The sequence below is a fragment of the Aulonocara sp. 'chitande type north' Nkhata Bay genome, linkage group LG14, assembly GCF_057382095.1.
Source record: "Aulonocara sp. 'chitande type north' Nkhata Bay isolate Kocher_YH1m ecotype deep benthic linkage group LG14, A_spYH_male_GT1.1, whole genome shotgun sequence".
In the NCBI taxonomy this organism is placed as follows: Eukaryota; Metazoa; Chordata; class Actinopteri; order Cichliformes; family Cichlidae; genus Aulonocara; species Aulonocara sp. 'chitande type north' Nkhata Bay.
Genome location: NC_141357.1, coordinates 29385030 through 29407344, shown reverse-complemented (window position 1 = coordinate 29407344; position 22315 = coordinate 29385030). Strand labels below are relative to the sequence as shown.

Sequence of the window (22315 nt, the reverse complement as noted above, 5' to 3'; positions counted from 1 at the left end):
TGGAGCGCAATAAATGTCCCCTGAAAATCATTTTATTTCATACATTCAAACTTTTCAGTACAAATGTTTCAGCACCCTGATAAATGTAGTTAAGGCGTAAGATTATATGACAGAGCACATGATGCAACTTGTCAAAGAGACTGAAGAAACACACAGTGATAGTAACATCCTCAGAGGCCATTTTGAAAACAGGAAGGCCACAAAAATATTGCGGTTGCCGAGGGAACAACTTCAGTGACTTGTGCTACACAGCTTCAATGTGAATGTCTCCAATCTGAAAAAAAGTTAAATAATGCTTTATTATTATAAGTAAACTTGTGATAATAAGAATGTTGCAGAGCAAAATCCAATGAGTCAAAAAACAGTTGTAAAAGTGAAAATTACAAACCTGAACATGAGGAGGAGCACTGAGCACATATGCGATAGCACTGACGATATCTTTTGCTTCCAAAGACTGTCAAAGAAGTGAAAAAATGCTTAAATTATTTTTATCTGAGTAATCAAATCAAATACACAAACTGTAGGATTAATGGTTTTACCTTATACGCAGCATATATCCCATCCTTTTTCTCGGGATTTTCACTGTGGAGCCGTGCTGCAAATTCTGTGTCCACTAAACCAGGAGAAATGCACTGAGAAAAAACAAAAATGGAAATTTCAGTAAACAATGTGTATGTGTCTCAAAGCAGCCGATCTTGGTATTAAAGACACATTTGGAGTCAATTGGTGTCTTTTAAATACTCACCGTGGCTCGGATATGGGTCTTATCTGCACGCAGCTCCTGTCTCAGGCCCTCAGTCAGAGCGGTCACAGCATACTTGGTGGCGGTGTAGAAATGTATATCAGCAACAGGTAAGACGTGATGTCCACACACGCTGCAACAGAAGGTTTACAAGCTGTTACCAAATCAGCATTTACCAAGACTGATACAGTGATCTGATCTCAGATCTTCATATGAGAAAAATCCCCAATCATATTTAGGTTCTGAATTGCTGGTTGGTCAATTAATTAAAATGAAGATGTCACTTTAGGTTTTAGGATATTGTGATAGACATTTTTCACTACTGTCTGGCACTTTTTTCAAATTAACAGTTAATTAAACTAATTATTATACTAGTGAACCCCTGACATGGGGTTTGACTCTTTTTGCTTCCTAAATGTTTTAATAACAGAGAGCTACAGACCTTTTTAACAGTATAACAAATAAAATAAATAGGTAAATACACAATGGTGGCTTTATTCTATTGTCTGATCCAGGATATGGTGTTGTGCATGTTGGGTAAAAGAAGCTTATGCTGTAGGCAACATGTAATTTGGTGTAACTGGACTAAAAAGTCCATAAATTACCTTTCAGCATAATCCATTTTGTACAGTAAGACGTGGTACTAGAGCCCTTGTACTTTCACTGGGTGCTGCTTTAAGGTTTAAAAAAAATCTAGCCTATGTTAGGAAACTCTCACAAGTCTACATCAGGTCAGACCAGGGGATATGAATAAGATAAAAAAGAACAATAACAGTGGAAAATATGTGTAAAAGGCCTAACAGTGTCTTGCCTTGATAATAATCTCCATGTCAAAGAGCTAGCAGTATTGTTAATACCACCATCTGTGCTTTTCCTGTTAACCAAATATTTGATGTGAAAAGGGTTTAAAGAGTCCTGGACAATCATGATGGTAATGGTCAAGATATTTTTCTGATGATTAAGTCAACAGACTTCACAAATCCCATCATTATTCATCAACAAATAAAACTGCACCTGTTGAGATTTATGATGTGCCCATCGTCCACGTTTCTCTCTTTCATTGACTGATAAGCTTCCCGTGTGCAGATGCTCAGTGCAAGAACGTTCACCTGTAAGAAACCAAGCAGTGAAATAAACAACCAGGAAAATCAACACTTTCCAAATGACTCCTTTACTCTTTGTTTCTTGTGCATAAGAAGCATTAAGTAGTTTTTGGCCACTTGTGTACCTTTTTAACTCTGAGTTTTGTCAAATTGTGTAATAATTTTGTAATTCAGATGATTCATGAGTTCGGTTGAAGAATACTTCCTGTTTTTGGGATGGATTAAACTGAGCATAATGTACCCCACCTATTTACAGTGAACTTTTACACAAAATGTGATTTACAGTGTGATTAATGGATGACTTGTTGGAAAACTGGTCACACTGGTTTATTTACATTGAAATATTTTTTTTCTGTCTGTCATATATAAGTCTGCTGCAGCTGAAATTTTTCTCCATGACAGTGACATTAAACATCAAAATTTAAATATTCAAAATATAAAAAAAGCAAAATTTTGAATAGTTTGTTTAGATTAAATAACTGCAAAAACCGCAGAAAATAGTAACGACAATATTTTGAATGAACAAATTTCTTGTATTTTTTCAATATTTTTTTTTTACCCACTTTTGTGTATTTTTTGTTTAGTTATTTATTTTTTTTCACCTTTCTCAGCTATTTAGTTTTGTGATATTATGAGCTGGGTTGCTTTCCGATTGTTTTCTGTTGTAGTGATTTACCTACTACGGTGATAAAACTAAACGTTCTTTCTTAGCTTACGGATGAGTCAACGTTAGAGTGATCATTGAAGTTCACTTCAGTGTTCTGCAGGCGAAGCCATTTCTCAACTTTCACACAGCTGCAGATTTTCTAAAACATTTCTGAGCTCTTACATCCATCATGTTCTTCCAGCTGTTGGTTTTGCCGTTTAGCAGCGGCTCTGGGTGAGCCAAGCCAGCGTTGTTGATGCAGACGTCCACGCCTTTGTGCTGTTCCTTGATCGCTGCAAACATGGCCAGAATCTCCTCCTCTTTGCTCAAGTCACACTTGAATGGGACCAAAACACCAGGGTGGCTGGCGCTCCGACACTCTGTTGCCAGTTTCTGAAACCAAAAAGGAAACGATGACAGAGGTTCAGCTTCAAAATAACATTAGTGTCGTATAACACTGCCCTTCAAATGTATATGTAAGGTTACTGTAAATATGTTTAAGATTTGCTTTAAGTTTTGAGCTTGTATTTCACAACTCATTTCAGTAATTTGTCCAAAACTGGAAATCCCATGTCTGAACACATCCTGCCCTCACTGGTTCACCAAGCCAATGGCGTGTCCAGCGGGGTGGCCTGGGGGGGCACAGGCCACCCCCCCAACCAGACTGGCCACCCCAGGTGCCACCCCAAAGGCAAAACAATAAAATTCAATCAAATATCAAATGTCCGATTATGTTTTCACGGTGACGCTCAGATATCCGAGTGTAAGTGAATGCAGCATCGGCTTCTGCGCTATGTGCATCACGTTAGCAAAGGTAGGAGAGCCAAGCACGAAAGACGTCACTGCAGGAAACAATTTTTCGGTGAAAGAAAATGAGGACAGAATAAATGTCCCGGTAAGTAATATTAAGTTTGTTGAGTTTAGTAAACTTCGGCGAAATTAGAATACCAAGGAAAAAATAACACTTAAAGAATTATTGCAGCCGTGGAATATTTCAGACAGTATGCTACTGAGGGCAGCTAACATACGAGTTATGAGTTATAAGATGTAATCTAAGTCGTAACGTTGCTGTATGGAGCTGCAGATTTGGTTGCAGGTTAACATAGCTGGACTGGCCATCGGGCTTATTTGACTTATTTTTTATTTTTTTTGTAACGGCATGAACAATGAGAGGTGGTGGATTGGCCAGATGCAGGTCGATGTGTAGAAATAACTCCGTTGTTTGGTGGTGGCTATGGCGGGGCTTCCACAGAGGCAGCAGGTGGATGAGGGAAGGGGAGGCAGGAGGAGAGCCCCGAGGCAGCCGCCAGTCCGAGTGTCAGGTGAACTGAACTTCAGGTAAGAAGTTATGACCTGCAGTCTATCTGGGTCAGATATGAACTAAGTTTAGGTGGAGTTTATTTTCGTTGTGCTGACTTTTTACTGTCAGTTGCAATAACTCATACTGCGTTCTAGCCAGCTTGGAGTTTTTATACAGCTGTTCGGTTGCTATGATGTTACTGATAGTGAACTTTATTTTATTCATAAGGTTAGTTAGTAGAGTTGCCAACGGCTCCTTAAAAAAATGGAATGGTCCCTCAATCAGAGAAAATATTACACGTTTCGTGTTGAGCTGAGAAGAGACGCAGTTTGTCCCGAACTTCAGCTAGAATGGAAAAAGACACAAAGCTGGATTTATTCTGTCTTTACGCTGCACAGCTGCCTCTTCTCTCATCCTCCCTCTCCTGTTGCTACTTCAATCATGAAACTGATCGATGATCAGCTGATCGGCTTTTCTCTCTTGTTTTTTCATTATCGCCCACTTTGCTCCAGAAAGACGAAACCAGCAGATGTCGCGCTAAACAACAGCAGCACGTTTAAGCTTGATCGGCTGTTGTTAGAATTTATTTAATATTAATTTCTAGTATCAGCTGATGTTTGCTGGAGCCACAGCTGTAAAGCTGCTGGTCATGATGTCGTTTGGATATCTGGTGAGAGGGAAACGTGAAGACCACCCACCAGGATCCTTTTTTATGTAGCTGACAGCTGGTAACTGTGCAGGGGCGGGTCTAGCAAAGTTTTGCCAGGGGGCCAGGTAGGGCATTAACAGGGAAAGGGGGCACAAAGAAATACTTTTCTTTCCTATTCTCATTTAAAATATCTAGCTTTTATTAAATAATTATCTAAATCTTACAACCAAAGTTTTTATCTGGCGTAAAATGTATAGAAATCATACATATACCAAAAAGACTGTACATCACTGTCACAACAGGGTTTGTTTTCATTCAAAGGCTTTATGGCTTTAATACCTGGTGGGTCGGTCTGTAGTCAAAATGCCCGATTTTCTGTCCCAGTCCAGCCCTGCAGGTTATACTGGCAGTGTCACCATGCCAGCTGAATGTATTTCATCATCAGCCAGTGTTGTTCTTTATCAATATTACCAAAGTTTACCATAAGGCAGCATAGAAAGTATTTACTTGCTTTCAGGTTTTATTCAAATATTAGTCTTTTCAGTTGTTTCTCCACTTTTTTCCTGTTTCAAAATCAAACACCAGTTTGTGAGAAGATTATCTTCTTTTTTTAACAGGCAGAGAAAGTTTTGCATTGGAATGGCTAATTTGTCAATTGTTTGCTACAAATGTTCGTATTTTAATATTCAAAAATGTTTTTGCCCAAAACATATGTGCAGTATATGTCAGTAAAAATACTATGCAAATATTGCTGTCCTTGAATGCTGAGTAAACACTGACAAAGCACTGATTGTATCTCTTGTACTTTATCAACGCAGTATCTAAAAACTTTGCACCGTAGTGGTTAAAATCTCATTCTAATAAGAGTTAAAAGTGCATTTGGTTATTAGGTTTATAGGATTATTGAATTATGGTTAAGGGTTGGTAGAATTTTTTTTTAAAACATTATCTGCCAATTAAATCTGCCACCCTTCTCCAAATCTGTGCCCCTACCTGGCCCCCCCAACAAAAATTTTCTAGACACGCCACTGCACCAAGCCTGCTGTACAGTACCTTAAAAAACAAAAACTATTTTAACATGAAAACATTCTGACAGTATATTATAACCGAGACCCTCACAAGGAAGATCACTCATTTCATATGTGGAAAACTGTAGACTGTAAACAGTTAAGCTGCTGGATGTGTACAAATAGTCCAGTCCTTCTTCTTGTAGTCTTTGTCATATTGTTTGTGTTTTCTATCATTCAACCTGGGCTGAGTCCTGCTTTTAAGTCCTTCACTTTACAATTCATTTCAAATTGTTATTTAAAAAAAACCTGTAATTTTCCCCACAGTTTATTCTGCAGTTTAGTTACCAATGTTTCTCACCTTGTTGATCCTCAAAGAAGGGTTTTGAAAAGTGCTATATCTATAAATACATGCATTATATTCATTATCATACAGATTCATTTTGTTTGGCTATATCGAGAGAACAAAGAAAGACAGTTGAAACCAGGACTTGCATAATATACAAATATTCTTCAAGCCGTTAAACTCTAAATCCTTCATGTGTCGTCAGTTAATTTTTGCCCAGCTTTCTGTTTCTGTGCTGGACTTAACTGAAAATCTATTAGCAGTGAACTTTTACATTGAATCTGATTTACCAAACAGTCAGCATGCAATATTATAATACTGTATAACGGCGGTAAAAGAAAAAAAACTTTACAAAGACTTATAGTTCATTTCAGTCTTACAGTGGATTATGTGTTGCAAAGCTCGTTCTGCAGGTTTATTTAACTGCCATAAAATCTGCTACTGTCCAGCCTCTCATCATTTTTGCTGTATCAACATAATCATGAGTATGCATATCCCCCAACAACAAACAAAACAAATAAAAAAACACACACAAAAACACTTTTAAAAAAATGCAGCTGTTGCTCTTTGCTGAAAAGGAGTTTTCACTTCAAAACAAACCTGGATTTTGCCGACGTCCCTGGCGCAGCCCACCACTTTCATACCGAGCCGGACCAGCTCTACCGCTATTGCCGCCCCAATCCCAACCGAGGCGCCGGTCACCAGAGCCACTCTTCCCTGCCAGCGCTCCATCACAGTCCAGCAACTTGCAACACACACGAAAGAAATACGAAGAGAGAGAGAGAGTGACGGATCTTTAACTGTCCTGTGCCGGGAAGCATTTATATATCCATCTGAACTACGTCAGCTTGCTGCGACGATAAGTCATGTTTGTGTATTAGGCAATGTAAGGAAAGGGCGCGACATATTTGCCAATTCATTATGAATATGTGTTACATAATCTCTCCTGATGTTTAGACCAGTTCATTCATTGTTAGCATCAATACTATCTATGTTAAATCAATATTACACATGTACTATGTTTATTAAAATGTAATAAATACACATTTACCATCTAATGGCAGTATTCCATATCTTAAATAAAAATTGCTTTAAACTGTTTCCATAAACACAAAAACAAGATTAATTGCATGCGTCCATGCAGGGGGAGAGCTGCCTCTATAACGTCAACACAAACCCAACCATGCTGAAAAAAATGTCATGGTCCAGGGTCGTTGTGATGGTTTTTTTTTTAGTTTTGATTTGTTATTTCTTAGAAGACTGGCTCCTATTCGTATTGTTACTCCAGTATTCCCCACTGATTCCATGTCTCTGTTTCCTTGCTTCCATTTTTCCTCCTTCAGTCTTGTATACGTGTCAGTACTTTTCTCCTTGTCATAGTGGGGTGTGGTTTTGGGTTCAGCTGCAGCAGTGTCAGGTGAGGTGACTGACACACCTGTTGTGCATTAGCCAGTAAACCTAATGAGGGGGCATCTATGCTGGCAAACCCAGCAATGGTGTGGAGAGCTGTTTGTGGGGTTATGAACCACTCAGGGAGGAATTTGAATGCGCTTTATGCACATCTCTTTTGCTAGCTGTGGTGGAGGTGTGGTCCCTAGCTCAGCTGCAGGGGAGGAGTGGTGCAGTGAGCTCAAGGGGGCGGTACCAGGAAGCAGGTGAGCTACAGGTGGTGGCGATTGACTGATCACGGTGTCTCTTTCCGTTTCTCTATATAGTGAAAGCAGTCGAGTGGAGACGAAGAGAGCTGGACTGGAACAGACCTTGTTCCTTGAGTTCAACACTGTCAATAAAATGCAATAATAGTAAGCACAATCATTGTGTGTCGTGTACTTTTTCACTAACATTTTTGATCCATGTGTGAAAGCTAAAACAAAGGAAGACTGTTTGCTGCCTCGGTCATACAGCAGATGCAGGCAGTAATATCCCACTTTTAGTTCAGTGGTGTCGAAGTCCAGGCCTCGAGGGCCGGTGGCCTGCAGGTTTTAGATAATACCCAGGGTCAACACACCTGAATCCAATTAAGGTGTGTTGACTCAAGCAAATAAAGGGAGGAATGTCAGAAGGAAACAAAAGGGGCAGCATTGTTGCAATGTCATGGTTAGTCATGTTGATGTTGATGTTCAAGTTCAGGTGGCTTTCATTGTCATTTGAATCATGTACAGTGGTACAGTACAGAGTGGAATGAGACAGCATTCCTCCAAGACCCCGGTGCTACAGATGAAACATAACAGACAAACACAGAACTGCGTAAAGTGGAATGTGCAAAATTGAAAAATAGAAAAGGCAAGACAGTGCATGACTATACAGAACAAGACGATAGAGACACAAGACGGTGCAATGGAAATGAACCACCAAGACAGCACTATTTGGTCCAGAGTGGCCGCTGTGTCCCGCGCCACCAGTCATCTTTGTTAAATGGTAAGTGGACTGATTCTTATATAGCGCTTTTCTACTCTCCCAGAGTACTCAAAGCGCTCTATACAACATGCCACATTCACCCAATCACACCCATTCAACCAAGCACTTTCTTCTACTCTTAGTGCTTCCTAAATACATTCAGACACATTCATACTCTGATGGAAGCATCGGAGAGCAATTTGGGGACTTAGTATCTTGCCCAAGGATACTTGGATGACTGGAGGAGCCAGGGATCGGAGCAGGTCACCTGCTGATCGGATCCCTGGCTCCTCCCGTCTGCATGTCAAGTAAGGGAGTGATGTATTTGCAAAGTCATTATGAGCATTACATAATCTGTCCTGATGGTTTAAATGTAAATGTAGACCAGCTGAGTCACTGTTGACATGAGTATTGTCTATTACAATAATGATCTTTATATGACTGAATCAGAAGAGCACAGCCTGTCACAGTGGACAATGTGGTTTCTCTTTACTGCAAATTCATAAGAAATAAGGTAATAAATACTTTGTAGAAAGCAGGGTCATGTATGCAATATGTGTTTTGTAATAGATTAGTCAAGGAATTATTTCTAAGATTGTTATTTTAGCCTACACAAACACACTTCAGCCCGAAGTTCAGAGAATTCATCCAGCAGGTGATTCCCACACATGCATCACAAAAAAGAATGTACACTAGTAGTAATATACCTATACTTTTTTTGTAATTTTTTAATTACAAACAAACAGTTACTTCCATTATCTTATCTTATCATGTCAGAGGCCAACAGAAACCTTGTCCAACAGAGTCTCCAAAGGCTTTCCACCTTTCTTCCTTACATCGTGCTCGTTTATCTCTACATCTCAGAGGTCAACTGAAAGTAGCCCCACCTATATAAAAACACCCCATCAGACACACAGTATTTTCCTCAGCACTTCACAACTGCCGCAAGGTATATCGTTTTAACTTTTTATTTTTTCACCTGAATGTGCGTTGGAGCCGACTTTGCTACCCGCACAGAGCGTTTCTGACAGTCGGGCGCTGCTTATACAATAGAGAAAAGCAACAATACAGAGTGTTTCTCTGCTCCAAGAAATCCGAGGGCCTTTCACAAGGTAAGCATGTCTGTTATACCCAGGGCATAAATGTCTGTATGTCGGTGCTGATTATTCAAACCCTGTTTAAAATGTGATACATATGTTGTCCGAAAACAATTCCTCTAAATTTGCAAAGTTACTGATTTAAAAAATATATATTTTCGAATTTTTAGTTGCATGTCAAACATATGATAGACTCTTGAGCATATTCATATAGCTAAATTCACAATGGTATAACCGTGCTAAATAAAAGAGGCCCAAGCACCAATGCACTCTAATCCACTCCGCTAAACTGTATGTTGATAAGTACATGAAGCGTACCTCTACCTCTACAGCTGAAAACAGTTTGTATCCGCACTCTGAGGGTCTGCTGAATTGTTTTTAATACGGCACCTTTTGACGAACAGCAGATGATGAAATCCTCTTTATTGTAGAAACTGTCCCTAAGCTATTGTTGCTCATACTTACTGAGGTCCCTAGCTACTTCCTTACTATGTCAGTAAACTTCTTTGAAAAGGAAGCTGTTGTAGATTTAAAGAAACATCTTAATTGAAGCAAAGGCAAAAAAAACTGGAATGAATTTTATGTGACTGTTTATATTAAAGCCAACAACAAGTGAAAATCCCAAAACGGCTCCAATCCTTGGTATTAATGATCTCCCCCCTCTCTCTCTCTCTCTCTCTCTGTGTGTGTGTGTGTGTGTGTGTGTGTGTGTGTGTGTGTGTGTGTGTGTGTGTGTGTGTGTGTGTGTGTGTGTGTCCTCACAGAAGGAATGTCACAGCAGGAGCTTTTTCTCAAACGCATTACCAATCAGTTTGTTTTTTTTTTACAAGAAGTGTAGCTCATACAATGGTATAAATGTATTCTTTGCGATACTTTATGAATATGAAACTAAAGATTTTGAGTTCGTGCACATTGTGAAGCAAGAATCTAAATATTTGTGTCACAATAATTTCTATAAAAGCGTGTTGTTTATGGGGATAATGCAACAAATCTTTTGTGCGTCCTATTAATGATCAATGGTAATTGAAGAGGAACCCTGGCTCAGGACATTTTCATGACAAGTGACAGCGCAGACAACTGCTAATGAGAGAACATGTTTTATCATCATAAACACGGTGATATGAAGCATCGTTAAAGTGTCACTTCAGTAATGTTGACTCATGTTTTTAATAATGACTTTAAAACACTAAACTCTAATTTCTGTGGTTATTTTAAGTTTAAAGTGCTATTTTAAGCACGATTTTGAGTTCGTGCACATTGTGGCTTCACAATGTGCACGAACTCAAAATCTTTCATTAATGTTCCAGAAAATACACATCAAGGTCAATTTTCAGACTGACACACCTCATTTCTCTACAGGTCTAATGTAGGATTTCAAATGTTAAAGTTCATGATAATAACCTACACAATCAGAAAAAGAGAAAATACGTGTGGCTTGTTTAGCTTTCTGGGAAAAAGAGTCCTCTTTCTAAGAACAACACAGACTTCTCATACACGCACATCGCAGTGTATAAATTCAGAACTTCAGCCGCACTATTCACTCGTGAAAATCTGAGCTCAGTCTTCACAGCCCGTCTTCTTTTTGTCTCATTCATTACTTCAGGTGCCAACGCGTCTGCTGAAAAGCATCTCGCTAAAGGTAAGACTTTAAGATATTACTGCGTTAAGTGAAGCCTCTGAAATGCAGTAAGCGCTGTTCCGTTCCCTGAACCGTTCTGCTCCCTGAGTTCTGTCGTGTTCCCTTACCTAGCTTGTGGTGAGGGTGTAGTTGCAGTTTTACAAAGCCATGCATTTTAATTAGGTCAATATTGATATTATTCGTGACGATTAAAAGCATGCGACTGAAAACGACTTTAAAAAAAAGTCAGAACAAATAGTGACACACTGTGGCTTCTCTAAAAACACACAGATGTCAGAAAATTACTTCTTCCTGCTAAAGAAAGGGTACAAATATGTAAATATACAACATCCATTTAAAGTCTACATTATATATACAGTATATAAATATTACCATGGAGGTATTTGTAATGTTAATGAAGGTGCTCTTTTCACATTTTTATACACAGTTCGTTTCCAAAAATCTTGGGATGTTGTGTAAAATTAAAATAGGAATGTATTGTAATGATTTAAAATCCTTACATTTAACTATAAACATGGGGCCCACCTGCTAATAACAAATATAAAATTCACTTTGCCCTTGTGGAAGCACAACATGTTCCAAACTGACAACTATAAAATTCCTTTAATTTATTGTACATTGTGTGAATTTTGTGCTTTCCTAATGGGAAAGCACAATGGATACATTAAAACAATTCAGCATTTTAAAATGTTGCATTACTGGCCTGAAAACACAAGTTAACTTCTTCTCCAAGCTGTTTTTTCTTATGGATGAAGGTTTTTTGTTTCCCTCAGGTAGTGCTGCACCTGGCCCAGTCCCTAAAGGGTACATCAAAGTTTACAGCATGAGGTTCTGCCTTTTTGCCCAGAGGGCCAGATTAGTGCTGAAAGCCAAAGGAATCAAGTAAGGCTACTTTTTATTCTGCTTTACTTTACGAATGGAAAGTCATGACAATCCTAACCTTTACTTAAACACGTATGTGCAACCTGTTTTTGTGTTTCAGGCATGAAATCATAAATGTCCATCTGGCAGACAAGCCTGAGTGGTACCTTATAAAGAATCCATTTGGGATTGTCCTGACACTAGAGACACCTGCTGGTGAGTTGATATATGAGTCACCGATCACCTGTGAATAGTTGGATGAAGGTTACCCTGAAAAGCAGCTGCTTCCTTCTTCTCCTTTTGCTAAAGCAAAGAATGATGCTGGAGTATTTTTCCAAAGTAGGTCACATGGAAACTTGCACATAAATCTTTATATTTTGTTTTTTAATCACCAAATAATCAGTTTAATGTCAGTGTTTTAGAGGATAGGATATTTTTACAGGATCTCATCAGGGAGAAAGAATGGTCAGGATGTCTCAGGACTGGAAGCTGAACTGAAAGAAAAGCTTTCCAAATTGAACGAGGTAGGTGACACAATTGATGCTTCTAGTTTCTTTACACATAAACATATAATTTGAAAGACTGTGTGTGAATGAGTGTGCTTGCAACTTTGTTTGCCAATCATAATCACTAATCAAAGGATTATTAAGATTATCTATACTTGGTTATTTTAGAGTATTAAATGCAACTCTAATGAAAGTAATATTCAATTTCTAGGACCTCGTTAACAAGAAGATCAAGTTTTTTGGTGGTGATTCCATAACAATGTTTGACTACATGATGTGGCCGTGGTTTGAGAGACTGGAGGTCTTTGAGCTGCAACAGTAGGTTTTCCAGATCTTGTTGTTCCATAAAGGTTTACCTCTTCCATGTGGACTTATTTTTCTTCCTTTCAAATGAAGAAATTACAGTGCCCAATCTGCAAAACTGTAACACAACTAAAGTAACAGTTTAATATCTAATTTGAGCTTTTCTTCCTTTGTAGCATCTACTGAATATCTTATATTTATTTCCTGTGTGCTGGATGTTTTGCAAACAAATGTGGGTTCACATGCTGTAATTTACTTTTGTCTCCTAGCTGTCTCGATGGCACACCTGAGATGAAGATGTGGACAGAGCGCATGCTGGAAGATCCAGCTGTCAAAGCCACAATACACAGCGTAGATGCCCACAAGGCCTTCTTCAAGTCCTTCGTTGATGGAAAACCAGACTATGACTATGGCCTGTAGAAGTTTGTGCTGACTGAACAAAAATATAGCTGTCTTTATATATTACTGTGTCAAACAAATCAGGTCTGTTTTCAAAATTCTGATGTGACATGTGTAAAGAGTTAAAGAGTCTAAAAAGTGAATGGGAGTGATTTTCAAATAAAAATTGTCCATGAAATGACTGGCCTCATTCTGAGTTTCCTATTTGTGCTCTAAGATGTATAAAAACAGTTAAATAAGGAGTGATCGTTAAAAGGAATTTAATATGATTTATTGCTTTACATAATTCAATTAATCTATTTAGCAATTAGACACTGATGGACCACCACAGAAGAAGAGCAGAAGTTGAGTGTGCAGGGAGCAGAGATGTTGACAGCAGAAGCGACATACTGAGAGCACACAGAGCAGAGATCTGAGCAAGAGCAAATGCCAACAACTGAGCGAGAATGGCAGTTATTGTGTGTGTATATGTATAATAGCAAACACTGAAATGAATTTTGTTTGCTCAAAATAATTGTCTCCTTAAAATGCAACATTTGCAAAAATTATTTATGTGCGCTCAGAATAGAGGCACAGCATTAGCCATGGAGAGAGGACCAGCAGTCCCAACAAGAGAGTGAGGAAGAAACAGAGGAAGTTGTAGTGTCTGTGTGTGCCTGTATGTCTGTGTCTATATGTCAGGTAGGGTATCAGACGCCACCTCTCTGGGGACACCTCAGGCCCTCCAAGGTTTGGAGGCCTATCTCCACCCACCACCACTTCCCCTGCCGGTGGCGGACTCCCTCAGGTGTCGGTGTGTTGGTGGTTCTTTGTGTCTGGGGGTGGGCGTCCGGGTACACACCGGCTCACTCCTTGGCGGCCGCTTGTCGGGGCCTGGGGCCTGGGGCTCGCTCGGGCCCCTTTGGAGGTGGGGTGCCCCCGGCCTCTCGGCCTAGGGCTCGGTCACTCAGGCGCAGCTGGGGGCCGGCGGAGCTCACGGGCGCGTCACTGCAACTCCCCCTGACTTCTGCTCCGCGGCTGCTGGGCGAGCCCTCATCTGGGACTCTCCTCAGCTCTTACTGGGACAGTGGCGCGGCTGCCCCTCTGTTGGTCTTCCATGGTCTCTTGTGTTCTGGGGGCCTCTGGATGTCTGGAGTTTTGATCTCCTCCATACCCGCTTCACACCCTGGAGGACGGGGCTGTGGCCCCCCCACACTCCCTAGCAGATCATTACATGGAGAAACCTTTGGAATGCAAGCATGCTGATCCACACAGGTATGCACACATGGGTATTCACAGACGCGGACTAAAGCTTTCTTGGCTGCTGCCTCAAAGCACACTGTGCGCTGTCTATCTTGCGTGCTGCACAATATCGTTTATTACTTAGTAAATACTGATATCTATGACTAGCTAGTTTATTGTGATGGTGCTTTGTTTTCTCTATTATTATGTTGCTCTTTGTTGTTTGCTGTCTCCTCTGTTTGTTTTTGTTTGTTTGTTTGTTTGTTTTCTCCATACAGGTGACCCAGGAGTTTTTTTTTTTTTCTCTCTCTTCCCCCCCCTTCTCACCGTCTCTTCTCCCCTTTGGTTTTCTTTCTTTCTCTCCCCCTCTCTCTCTCATTCATTCCCCCTGTCCTATTTATTAAAAAAAAAAAAAAAAAAAAAAAAAAAAAAATGACAAAGGATGAACTGAAGCTCTGCCATCACGTAATGTCGCATACTGCTGTTTCTGATGTCATTTAATAAAAAAATAAAAAATAAAAAAAAAGGAAGTTGTAGTTAACGAAAAAGGTAGAGAGAGGAAGAGACTCAGGGAAAAATAAATGGCTCATGGTTAAAGCAATTTGATAATAACAAGCTAATAGCTAAAAGGTAACTTCATTTCTACATTGCAACTAAGATGTTCTAGCCCAACAACAGCTGTACGAACCTGATTAAAAAAGAAAAGAACATTTTGATAGACCAGGCCTGCATCTATCACTTAGTGTATTTCGATCTCGGCTATGTTGTCATAGCTGTAGATCCTAGTAGTGTGGATCAGTGAATCGGTGTCTCATTCACTCCTGACATAAAGCTTGATGTCATCCATGTAGAGGAAGTTGCTGACATTTCCTCCTTTGCTTCAGACGTTATCTGTAGCGAGTCTTGTTAATGATTTTGCTGAAGGGGGTTCAGGCCTATGCCGAGCAGCACTTGATGGAGATTTGTGTATTTGGCTTGAGGTTGGCCTGTAGCATTGTTCGCCACTTCCCCATTAAATTCTTGATGAAGGCTCTTATGGTCTTGTTGGTCTTTTACAGTTCTAGATAGGTCAATTGAGATTAAATTAGTTTTCATTTGATGGATATGAGTAAATAGATTGTAGTATAATTTTCAAGAGAAGCAACAAAAAAACCGATTTAAATGTTTTCCTACAGTTTGCTGATGTCATGAACGCAGCACAGAGACGACTGTTTTTAAGCGCTCTGGGCGTTCATAGTCATGTTCACAGGGTTCACAGCTCACGCTTTTGTGACAGGTCCATGAGAGCTCTGGGGTCTCTCTGCTGTAGACTCAGCATCCCTATCTTTATAATTGTGGGGCTTTCGTGGGTGTAGCAGGTTATCGTTGTCTGGACTGTGATGGAGCGCTGGCGGGGCAGAGTGGCTCTGGTGACCGGAGCCTCGGTCGGGATTGGGGCGGCTGTAGCGGTAGAGCTGGTCCGACTCGGTATGAAAGTGATGGGCTGCGCCAGGGACGTCGAAAAGATTCTGGTATGCTATAAAGGGAAAACTTAATTTCTGCATTTAATGTAAAGATAAATACATTTTGGTTGTTAAAGTTACTATTATGCAGGGGAAAACGCTATTCTTCGTTGTTGTTTTTTGTTTGTAGTTAAACTACTTTTGATTTACATCTACAGAGTTTTTATAAGAAGCTAGCAAAAGCCAGAATATTAAAATTTAAAACATAACGGTGAAAATCCTCTTTTGTGCCCTTTGTTTTCTTGAAATTTACAACTCTGTGGTTAATGATTCTTTAAGTTGGCACACAGTCCGTCAGCATACTGTATGTAGATGATATGCACTGTTGGTTGTTGAACTTTGAAACATAATGCTGTTGTCAAAGATTAGCCACAATCAACAATCTTAACAAAGTGCAGCTATAGCAGGGCTGGACTTGTAATCTGACACACCTGGCATTTTCCCGGTTGGCCGACACACTTTTGGAGAGATGGACCGGCCAGAAGGGCCGCTGCGCACCGGCGTACAAGCACTGACAGCAACCCATTGGCTCATTTTAATTACTGACACTGGATTGCCCAATAAAATTTCCTTGCTCGCTTGTAGAAAAAGGTAAGGGTGAAATAAGTGTCGAAAAGTTGGAGCTGAAAAGCTGAGAGAAAACAACAGGGGCGAGATAAGACCCTTTTTGGGGTGTGAAGTTTTATCAGATTACCCCTAAAAATAACTATAATAATAGTAGTATTATCTTCAAATGTTATATTATCATAACTTTTCTATTGAGGACAGAACAGGATAAAATGGAAACAAATTTTATGTCCAGTGTTGTTCTCTCATGATGTTACAGTCTCTCTGTTACAGACTTTAGTTGCTGCCAGAAAGACGATAAAGAAATAGTTTCATGGCACAAATCAGTGATGCAGATTTAAAACACACTTCAACTGAAATAGAGTAAAAGTTCAGACTGTATATAAATCACTAGAGATTATTAGCTAATTTTACCCTTCCGATCCACTAGTCTGCTGGGATATCACAAGTTAAGAAGCTGGTGTACTTATTATTATTTTTGTTTGTTAAATATTTCTGTTCCTATTCTGGTCAAATTGGGCTTCAGTGTTTGTGTACAGTACAGCTCCAGCTCCAGGTGACAGCAGGTCAAAATGATGTAACCTGTCAGCATCTAGCAACAGCCTGCATTCAGTTTAAATATTGCTATAAATTCTTATGGATCAGTCTTTTAATGGCTGTAGCGATTAAATTCATCAAAAATTATAAAGCTGTAGCTTCTGTTTTACCCACACGTCTACTCAGTGTGTTGTCCTGTTATCGTGGATCCCCCTGTTGCTCTTATAATAATTATTTAAAGATTAGATTTTTGTCATTTTCTAATTTCTAGATGAGTGAGGAGGATGGAGAGAGAGAACAAGGAGGTTGCAGAAGAAGAGGAAGAATGAGGGGGCAGAAAGTGAAGTTAGTGGGAAAACAAAAGTTATTTTTCACACAAAGTAGTTTTTCATGTATTTGATGGATGCTTTCTAGTAAGGTACTGAAAATGTCAGTGGACATTCTAAACAGAGCATAATGATATGAATGGTAGCATTTTACAGGATTCATACCACTTTAAACATGGCTAAACAGGGTGGCTGGCCGCCACTACATTGATGTGACATCTACAAATCTATTCTGTTCTATTGTTTCAATATCAACAATCAAACAAAAGGGAATATATATATAATATGTGTAGGCAGGATATATACATTTATTTATTCATTTATTTATTTATTTTCTGAGTGGATCATGGCGGGCTGCCTGGACCAAAAATGCCAGGACCATCTTTTTTTGTCCCAGTCCAGCCCTGAGCTACAGTGACATCTCCCAAGAATAAATTAAGAGCTTGAATTAGTAAAGTGGGGTTTTTTTTAATTTCCTTGATAAAATGCATGAACTGTTTGAAACACACCTCAAGACAAAACCAGACAAAATGCTTTTGCAGGCATCATCATGTGCCTGCTGTTACAAAATCATTAGTAGATCCATGAAAGAAGCAAAACTCAAAAATGGGCAGAACATCCAAACACAGGCAACTGTTTGTGGATGATATGCAAACTGGAAAGTCAAATCAGTGAATTTACAGTAACTTAGTATATTTGAATAGTAGATTCATAAACCTTAAAAACACAAAGTGGATTCTGAAGTGTGTCAATTTTTCTTTTTGGTTTCAGAAACTGGCAGCAGACTGTCAGAGTGCCGGCTACCCTGGTGTTTTGGTGCCTTTCAAGTGTGACTTGACCAAAGAAGAGGAGATTCTGGCCATGTTTGCAGCAATCAAAGAGCAGCACAAAGGCGTGGACGTCTGCATCAACAATGCTGGCTTGGCTCATCCAGAATTGTTGCTAAACGGCAAAACCAGTGGCTGGAAGAACATGATGGATGTAAGAGCTCAGAGTTATTGTAGAAATATAATATTTGTTGTAGCGTTTTATCAAAAGTAACATTCACAGGAATAATGTCCCAGCAGAACTTTGAACTGTAAAAAAGTGAAACATGTCATCATCTGTCACTGGTTTTAATATTGTAGCTGATCAGTGTGCATTAACCTCTCAGTGACTACAGCTCTTAAACTGACTCATTAATAGTTTTTGAAGCTGCTTATAACCGTTTTTCACCCACTGTGTGCAAGAAGCAACAAGCAAGTGCATCAACCAGAATGTGCTGATTCCTGATATTTTGTTTTCTGTTTTTTTTTCTTGCAGGTAAATGTTCTTGCTCTCAGTATCTGCACACGCGAAGTGTATCAGTCGATGAAAGAGAGAAATGTGGATGATGGACACATCGTAAACATAAACGGGTTCGATATTTTTATTGGTGATATCAACCTGTATCATTATTATTATTAAAATTATTATGTTTTCACTTACAACAAAGTCACATTTTACAAGAGGGAAACTACCAGGTGGCTGGGCCTTAGCTTATGGGGGCCCAAAAGAGCTACATCAACAGCAGAGGCCATAGTTAGTCAATTCTGGTCAGGGGCAGAGACCCTGGCGGTCTGATCCCCGTTTGCCAAAACTGAGAATTTTTTGCCAAAATTCTCAGATGGGGCTAGTGAACAAGATTAAAACATACTGACTCAGTCTAGTCGGGCTCACCACAACCTACAGCTCAGGTTCTGCAGCAGTGCTGCTGACTCCAACTGAGGAAAGAGCCAGACAGTGGAAGGAGAGTGGGGTCTGGGCATCTCTGCTCAGATTGCTGCTTTGCAACCTGGCCCTGGATAAGCAGTAGGAAATAGATGAAGGATTTACTTCTTAACTGTCCCAGAATCTCCCAGTGCAGCCTTGATTTTAAAAGCAGAGCCAGGAACAGAATCAATGCAGATATCTAATTCCACTTATTATAGACTCTTTAGTCTAATGACAAGTGTCACTCATGCAGTAATAAAGGTCTGCAGCTCAGGATTTTATCAGCATATTAGTATTACACTATAACTGGTTTTTTTAGTCTTCATAATTAATAAGCAGAAATCCCATGCAGTATTTTATGGTGGCCAATCAGCAATCCAGAACCTGAATATTTCCAGTTAACTATCAACAAAACAGCTTTGTAGGCCTCGTGTTTCTTACATCATTGAGACATGACTTCAAAAGAGTTACTTTACTTGCACATTAATGCATGCTGTTTAATGCTCATTTGGTTAACTGTTTATAGCTCAGGTGGCAGAGCAGGTCAGCCACTAATCAGAAGGTCGGTGGTTCGATCCCAGGCTGCCTCCTGGCTGCATGCCAAATATCCTTGGGCAACATACTAACCCACTGGTGGTGGTCAGAGGGCCCGGTGGCGCCTGTGTCCGGCAGCCTCGCCTCTGTCAGTGTGCCCCAGGGCAGCTGTGGCTACAATGTAGCTTGCTATCGCTAGTGTGTGAATGACTAGTGTAAAGCGCTTTGGGGTCCTTAAGGACTAGAAAAGCACTATACAAATGCAGGGCATTTACCATTTACCATAAATCTGTTGCAGCATGTGCGGACATCGTGTAATTACCAATCCTGATCTACATTTCTACACCGCCACAAAGTATGCTGTAACCGCCCTGACAGAGGGCCTGCGGCAGGCGCTGCGTGCAGAAAACAGCCATATCCGAGCCACAGTAAGGCTTTAAAAACACTGTAGGCAGCTCCAAAAGTCACTTTAAAACCAGCATTACTGTGATGAGACCCTCACACACAGTATCCACTCTTTTTTGCAGTGTATTTCTCCTGGTTTGGTGGAGACAGAATTTTTGTCACGGTTCTACAAAAACAATCCTAATAAAGCAGCTGGTGCATACTCTGCATACAAGGTAAAATAATTATTCCTACACCTGATGTACTGTTGATGTGGTAACTCAAATAATAAGTCATTAATCACGTTTCACTTCTCTGACAGTCTCTGGAAGTAACAGATGTTGCCAGTGCTGTTACGTACGTGCTCAGTGCCCCTCCTCATGTTCAGGTGATTTTTCTCTTATTTTTATGCCTTACTCTTTTTCTGTATAAATATCATTTTATATTAAAACACTGTTCTCCCTTCAGATCGGAGATGTTCGGATGCAAGGTACGGAGCAGGTTTAGAGTTGAACCACATGACCTCCCTGAAATTATGCACTTCTTCACTACATTTATGGGAATGATGATTTATGATCTGTTCACAAAACAGTTTTGTTGTTGATGTTTGTACTGAAATTTTCTACTAATATATAAAATAAAATGAGAGAAAACTGGCTGGCTTATTTTCTTGAAGGAAATCTCATTTAAAGAGCAGTGCATGGTGGAAAACATACAATTTTATACAAAGTATAAAAATAGAAACTCACAGTGCGACAGTATCAGGCTGTGGATAGCGATGGTAATGGGACACTCGAATTCAGAAACACTTGATTCCACCCCTTTGTGTTTTGACCACTAGGGGTCATAAAAGGTGCAGGTTAATATTTATTGCTAGAAGATTCGCTCAGAGAATCTGTCAGATTAAAATAAACTAGATTAAATTAATGCTGAGAATGCTCTCTTGGTCTCTGAGTATGTAAGTTTATAAAAAAATAAAGGACAAACTACCAGACAAAAGATTTTTGACCTGTGTGTTAAAATGTCAACATGGATGTAGGATTAAGCTTTACTGAATAACACAGCGTGGAAGATTTTCTGATGAAAGGCAAGCCTGCTTTAATCTAAATCTGTACTTCAGTCCATGGAGAGCTGCCAGAAGGACTCTCAGTCCAGAGGAAAGCAAAGGTTAGCTAAGGACTCCCGCCTCAGTCCACCACCTGTCTCATGTCAGTGTATATATATTCAGTTACACTGGACATACATTTGTATGTATGCACAAATGCAGCTGCAGGTCCTTGCACCTAAACACAAAGTGTAAGTCAGGAAATTGTCCCACTGTTTGGCACTTCACTCTGCTGTGCATGAACGGACTGTCAGCAAGTCAATACAGAGAAACACAAAACAAAGAGACCCAAAATAACCACATGGAGACAATAAGCAGACACAAAGCAACTATAGAGGCGTATTACCAAAAAGATACACAGAACAATGCAGAGTAACCACAAATGAATACAATGTCTGTATCAGAGTGCCAGCTTCTTTGAGAAATAGGCCGGAGTTCTTCTTCCATCAGCAATGTGAGCCAGGTCATTTTCTGTCAATCCTCCACATGTGTGAACACAGTGGATTATTGGCTTCTTCAGCCAAACAAATCCACAGAACACGATGTTCTTTCATTATCATGTCTTCCCCCAAACCATATATTGTTCGTTTGATTTTCTGCTTGACCGCCTCCCTGGCTATTCAAAGCCATCGCCACAATAGTAACCAGAGGTCAACACATGACCCGCGCTGTGGGCAGCAAATCTTTCTTTTTTCGGTCTTTTCATTGTACAATTACAGATTTACGGTGAGGTTCAGTTCTTTGTTTGCATGCAAGGACAGTGCATGTATTGTTCTGGTTCACTTTCACTGCTCTGTGACTGTACACTAGCTCAGTGGTCCCCAACCTTTTTTGCGCCACGGACCGGTTTATGCCCGACAATATTTTCATGGACTACCCTTTAAGGTGTTGCGGATAAATACAACAAAATAAAACTAGTACCAGTACCGAAAAAAAGAACATTTATTCATAACACACTTGAAAAGACCAAGGAAAACCGAGTAAACAATAAAAACGATAACAAAATAACGCTGAAAACCGATAAAAACCCTGAAAACTATACATTTCACACCTGAGCCTCAACTCTCGCGGCCCGGTACCAAACGACTCACGGACCGGTACCGGTCCGAGGCCCGGGGGTTGGGGACCGCTGCACTAGCTGCATGATATCAAACAGCAAGAAGATTTAATCGGTGAGTTTATTTTAAATGGGATTGTAGTGTTAAAAGTTAAAAGACAAAATATGAAAAACAGCAAATACTGAAAAAGGAGATGTGATGGATGTACTAACAGTGAAGACAAGGTTATCTCTCAGTTTGTGTATTTAATGTGTGACTGTTTTATTCGTTATATGTTTTTTTCAAACATGTAAATATAACTAAAATATGAAAGAAAGAAAAAATCATAAAAAACATCAAGTTTTCATGAATATCT

At 39.7% G+C, this 22315-nt stretch overlaps 2 protein-coding genes and 1 pseudogene across 3 annotated transcripts; 2 read left to right on the top strand and 1 right to left on the bottom strand.

Annotated features, from left to right (window-relative positions):
* Nucleotides 1–22: 22 nt before the first annotated feature.
* Nucleotides 23–6659, bottom strand: LOC147314869 (dehydrogenase/reductase SDR family member 11-like). Its single transcript, XM_086260285.1, has 7 exons — nucleotides 6394–6659; nucleotides 2675–2884; nucleotides 1757–1851; nucleotides 746–875; nucleotides 540–632; nucleotides 389–454; nucleotides 23–274 (listed from the first exon to the last, which is right to left on the bottom strand). The coding sequence occupies exons 1-7, from the start codon at nucleotides 6523–6525 to the stop codon at nucleotides 245–247; spliced, it is 756 nt and encodes a 251-aa protein (XP_086116411.1). The 5' UTR covers nucleotides 6526–6659; the 3' UTR covers nucleotides 23–244.
* Nucleotides 6660–8491: 1832 nt separating this feature from the next.
* LOC147314868 (glutathione S-transferase omega-1-like) lies at nucleotides 8492–13034 on the top strand (annotated as a pseudogene). The gene is made up of 7 exons (XR_015124800.1): nucleotides 8492–8498; nucleotides 10891–10926; nucleotides 11700–11808; nucleotides 11909–12126; nucleotides 12210–12311; nucleotides 12505–12611; nucleotides 12866–13034. The product of XR_015124800.1 is annotated as a glutathione S-transferase omega-1-like (transcript).
* A 2426-nt stretch (nucleotides 13035–15460) lies between these two features.
* On the top strand, nucleotides 15461–20453 carry LOC147314867 (dehydrogenase/reductase SDR family member 11-like). The gene is made up of 7 exons (XM_086260286.1): nucleotides 15461–15727; nucleotides 17920–18129; nucleotides 18451–18545; nucleotides 19712–19841; nucleotides 19941–20033; nucleotides 20120–20185; nucleotides 20266–20453. Exons 1-7 carry the CDS (start codon nucleotides 15596–15598, stop codon nucleotides 20302–20304), a joined length of 765 nt encoding a protein of 254 aa, XP_086116412.1. The 5' UTR covers nucleotides 15461–15595; the 3' UTR covers nucleotides 20305–20453.
* Nucleotides 20454–22315: the final 1862 nt, after the last annotated feature.

Bases quoted from the DNA above. Each gene is read 5' to 3' on its own strand.
- LOC147314869 (XM_086260285.1), bottom strand. From the start codon at position 6,525: ATGGAGCGCTGGCAGGGAAGAGTGGCTCTGGTGACCGGCGCCTCGGTT. The intron at 1,852-2,674 runs GTAAGAGCTCAG...GGTTTCTTACAG, and splicing joins GCTGGAAGAACATGATGGAT to GTGAACGTTCTTGCACTGAG. The intron at 876-1,756 runs GTGCAGTTTTAT...CTTCTGTTGCAG, and splicing joins CACATCATAAATCTCAACAG to CGTGTGTGGACATCACGTCT.
- LOC147314867 (XM_086260286.1), top strand. From the start codon at position 15,596: ATGGAGCGCTGGCGGGGCAGAGTGGCTCTGGTGACCGGAGCCTCGGTC. The intron at 18,546-19,711 runs GTTCGATATTTT...AATCTGTTGCAG, and splicing joins CACATCGTAAACATAAACGG to CATGTGCGGACATCGTGTAA. The intron at 20,186-20,265 runs GTGATTTTTCTC...TTCTCCCTTCAG, and splicing joins GTGCCCCTCCTCATGTTCAG to ATCGGAGATGTTCGGATGCA.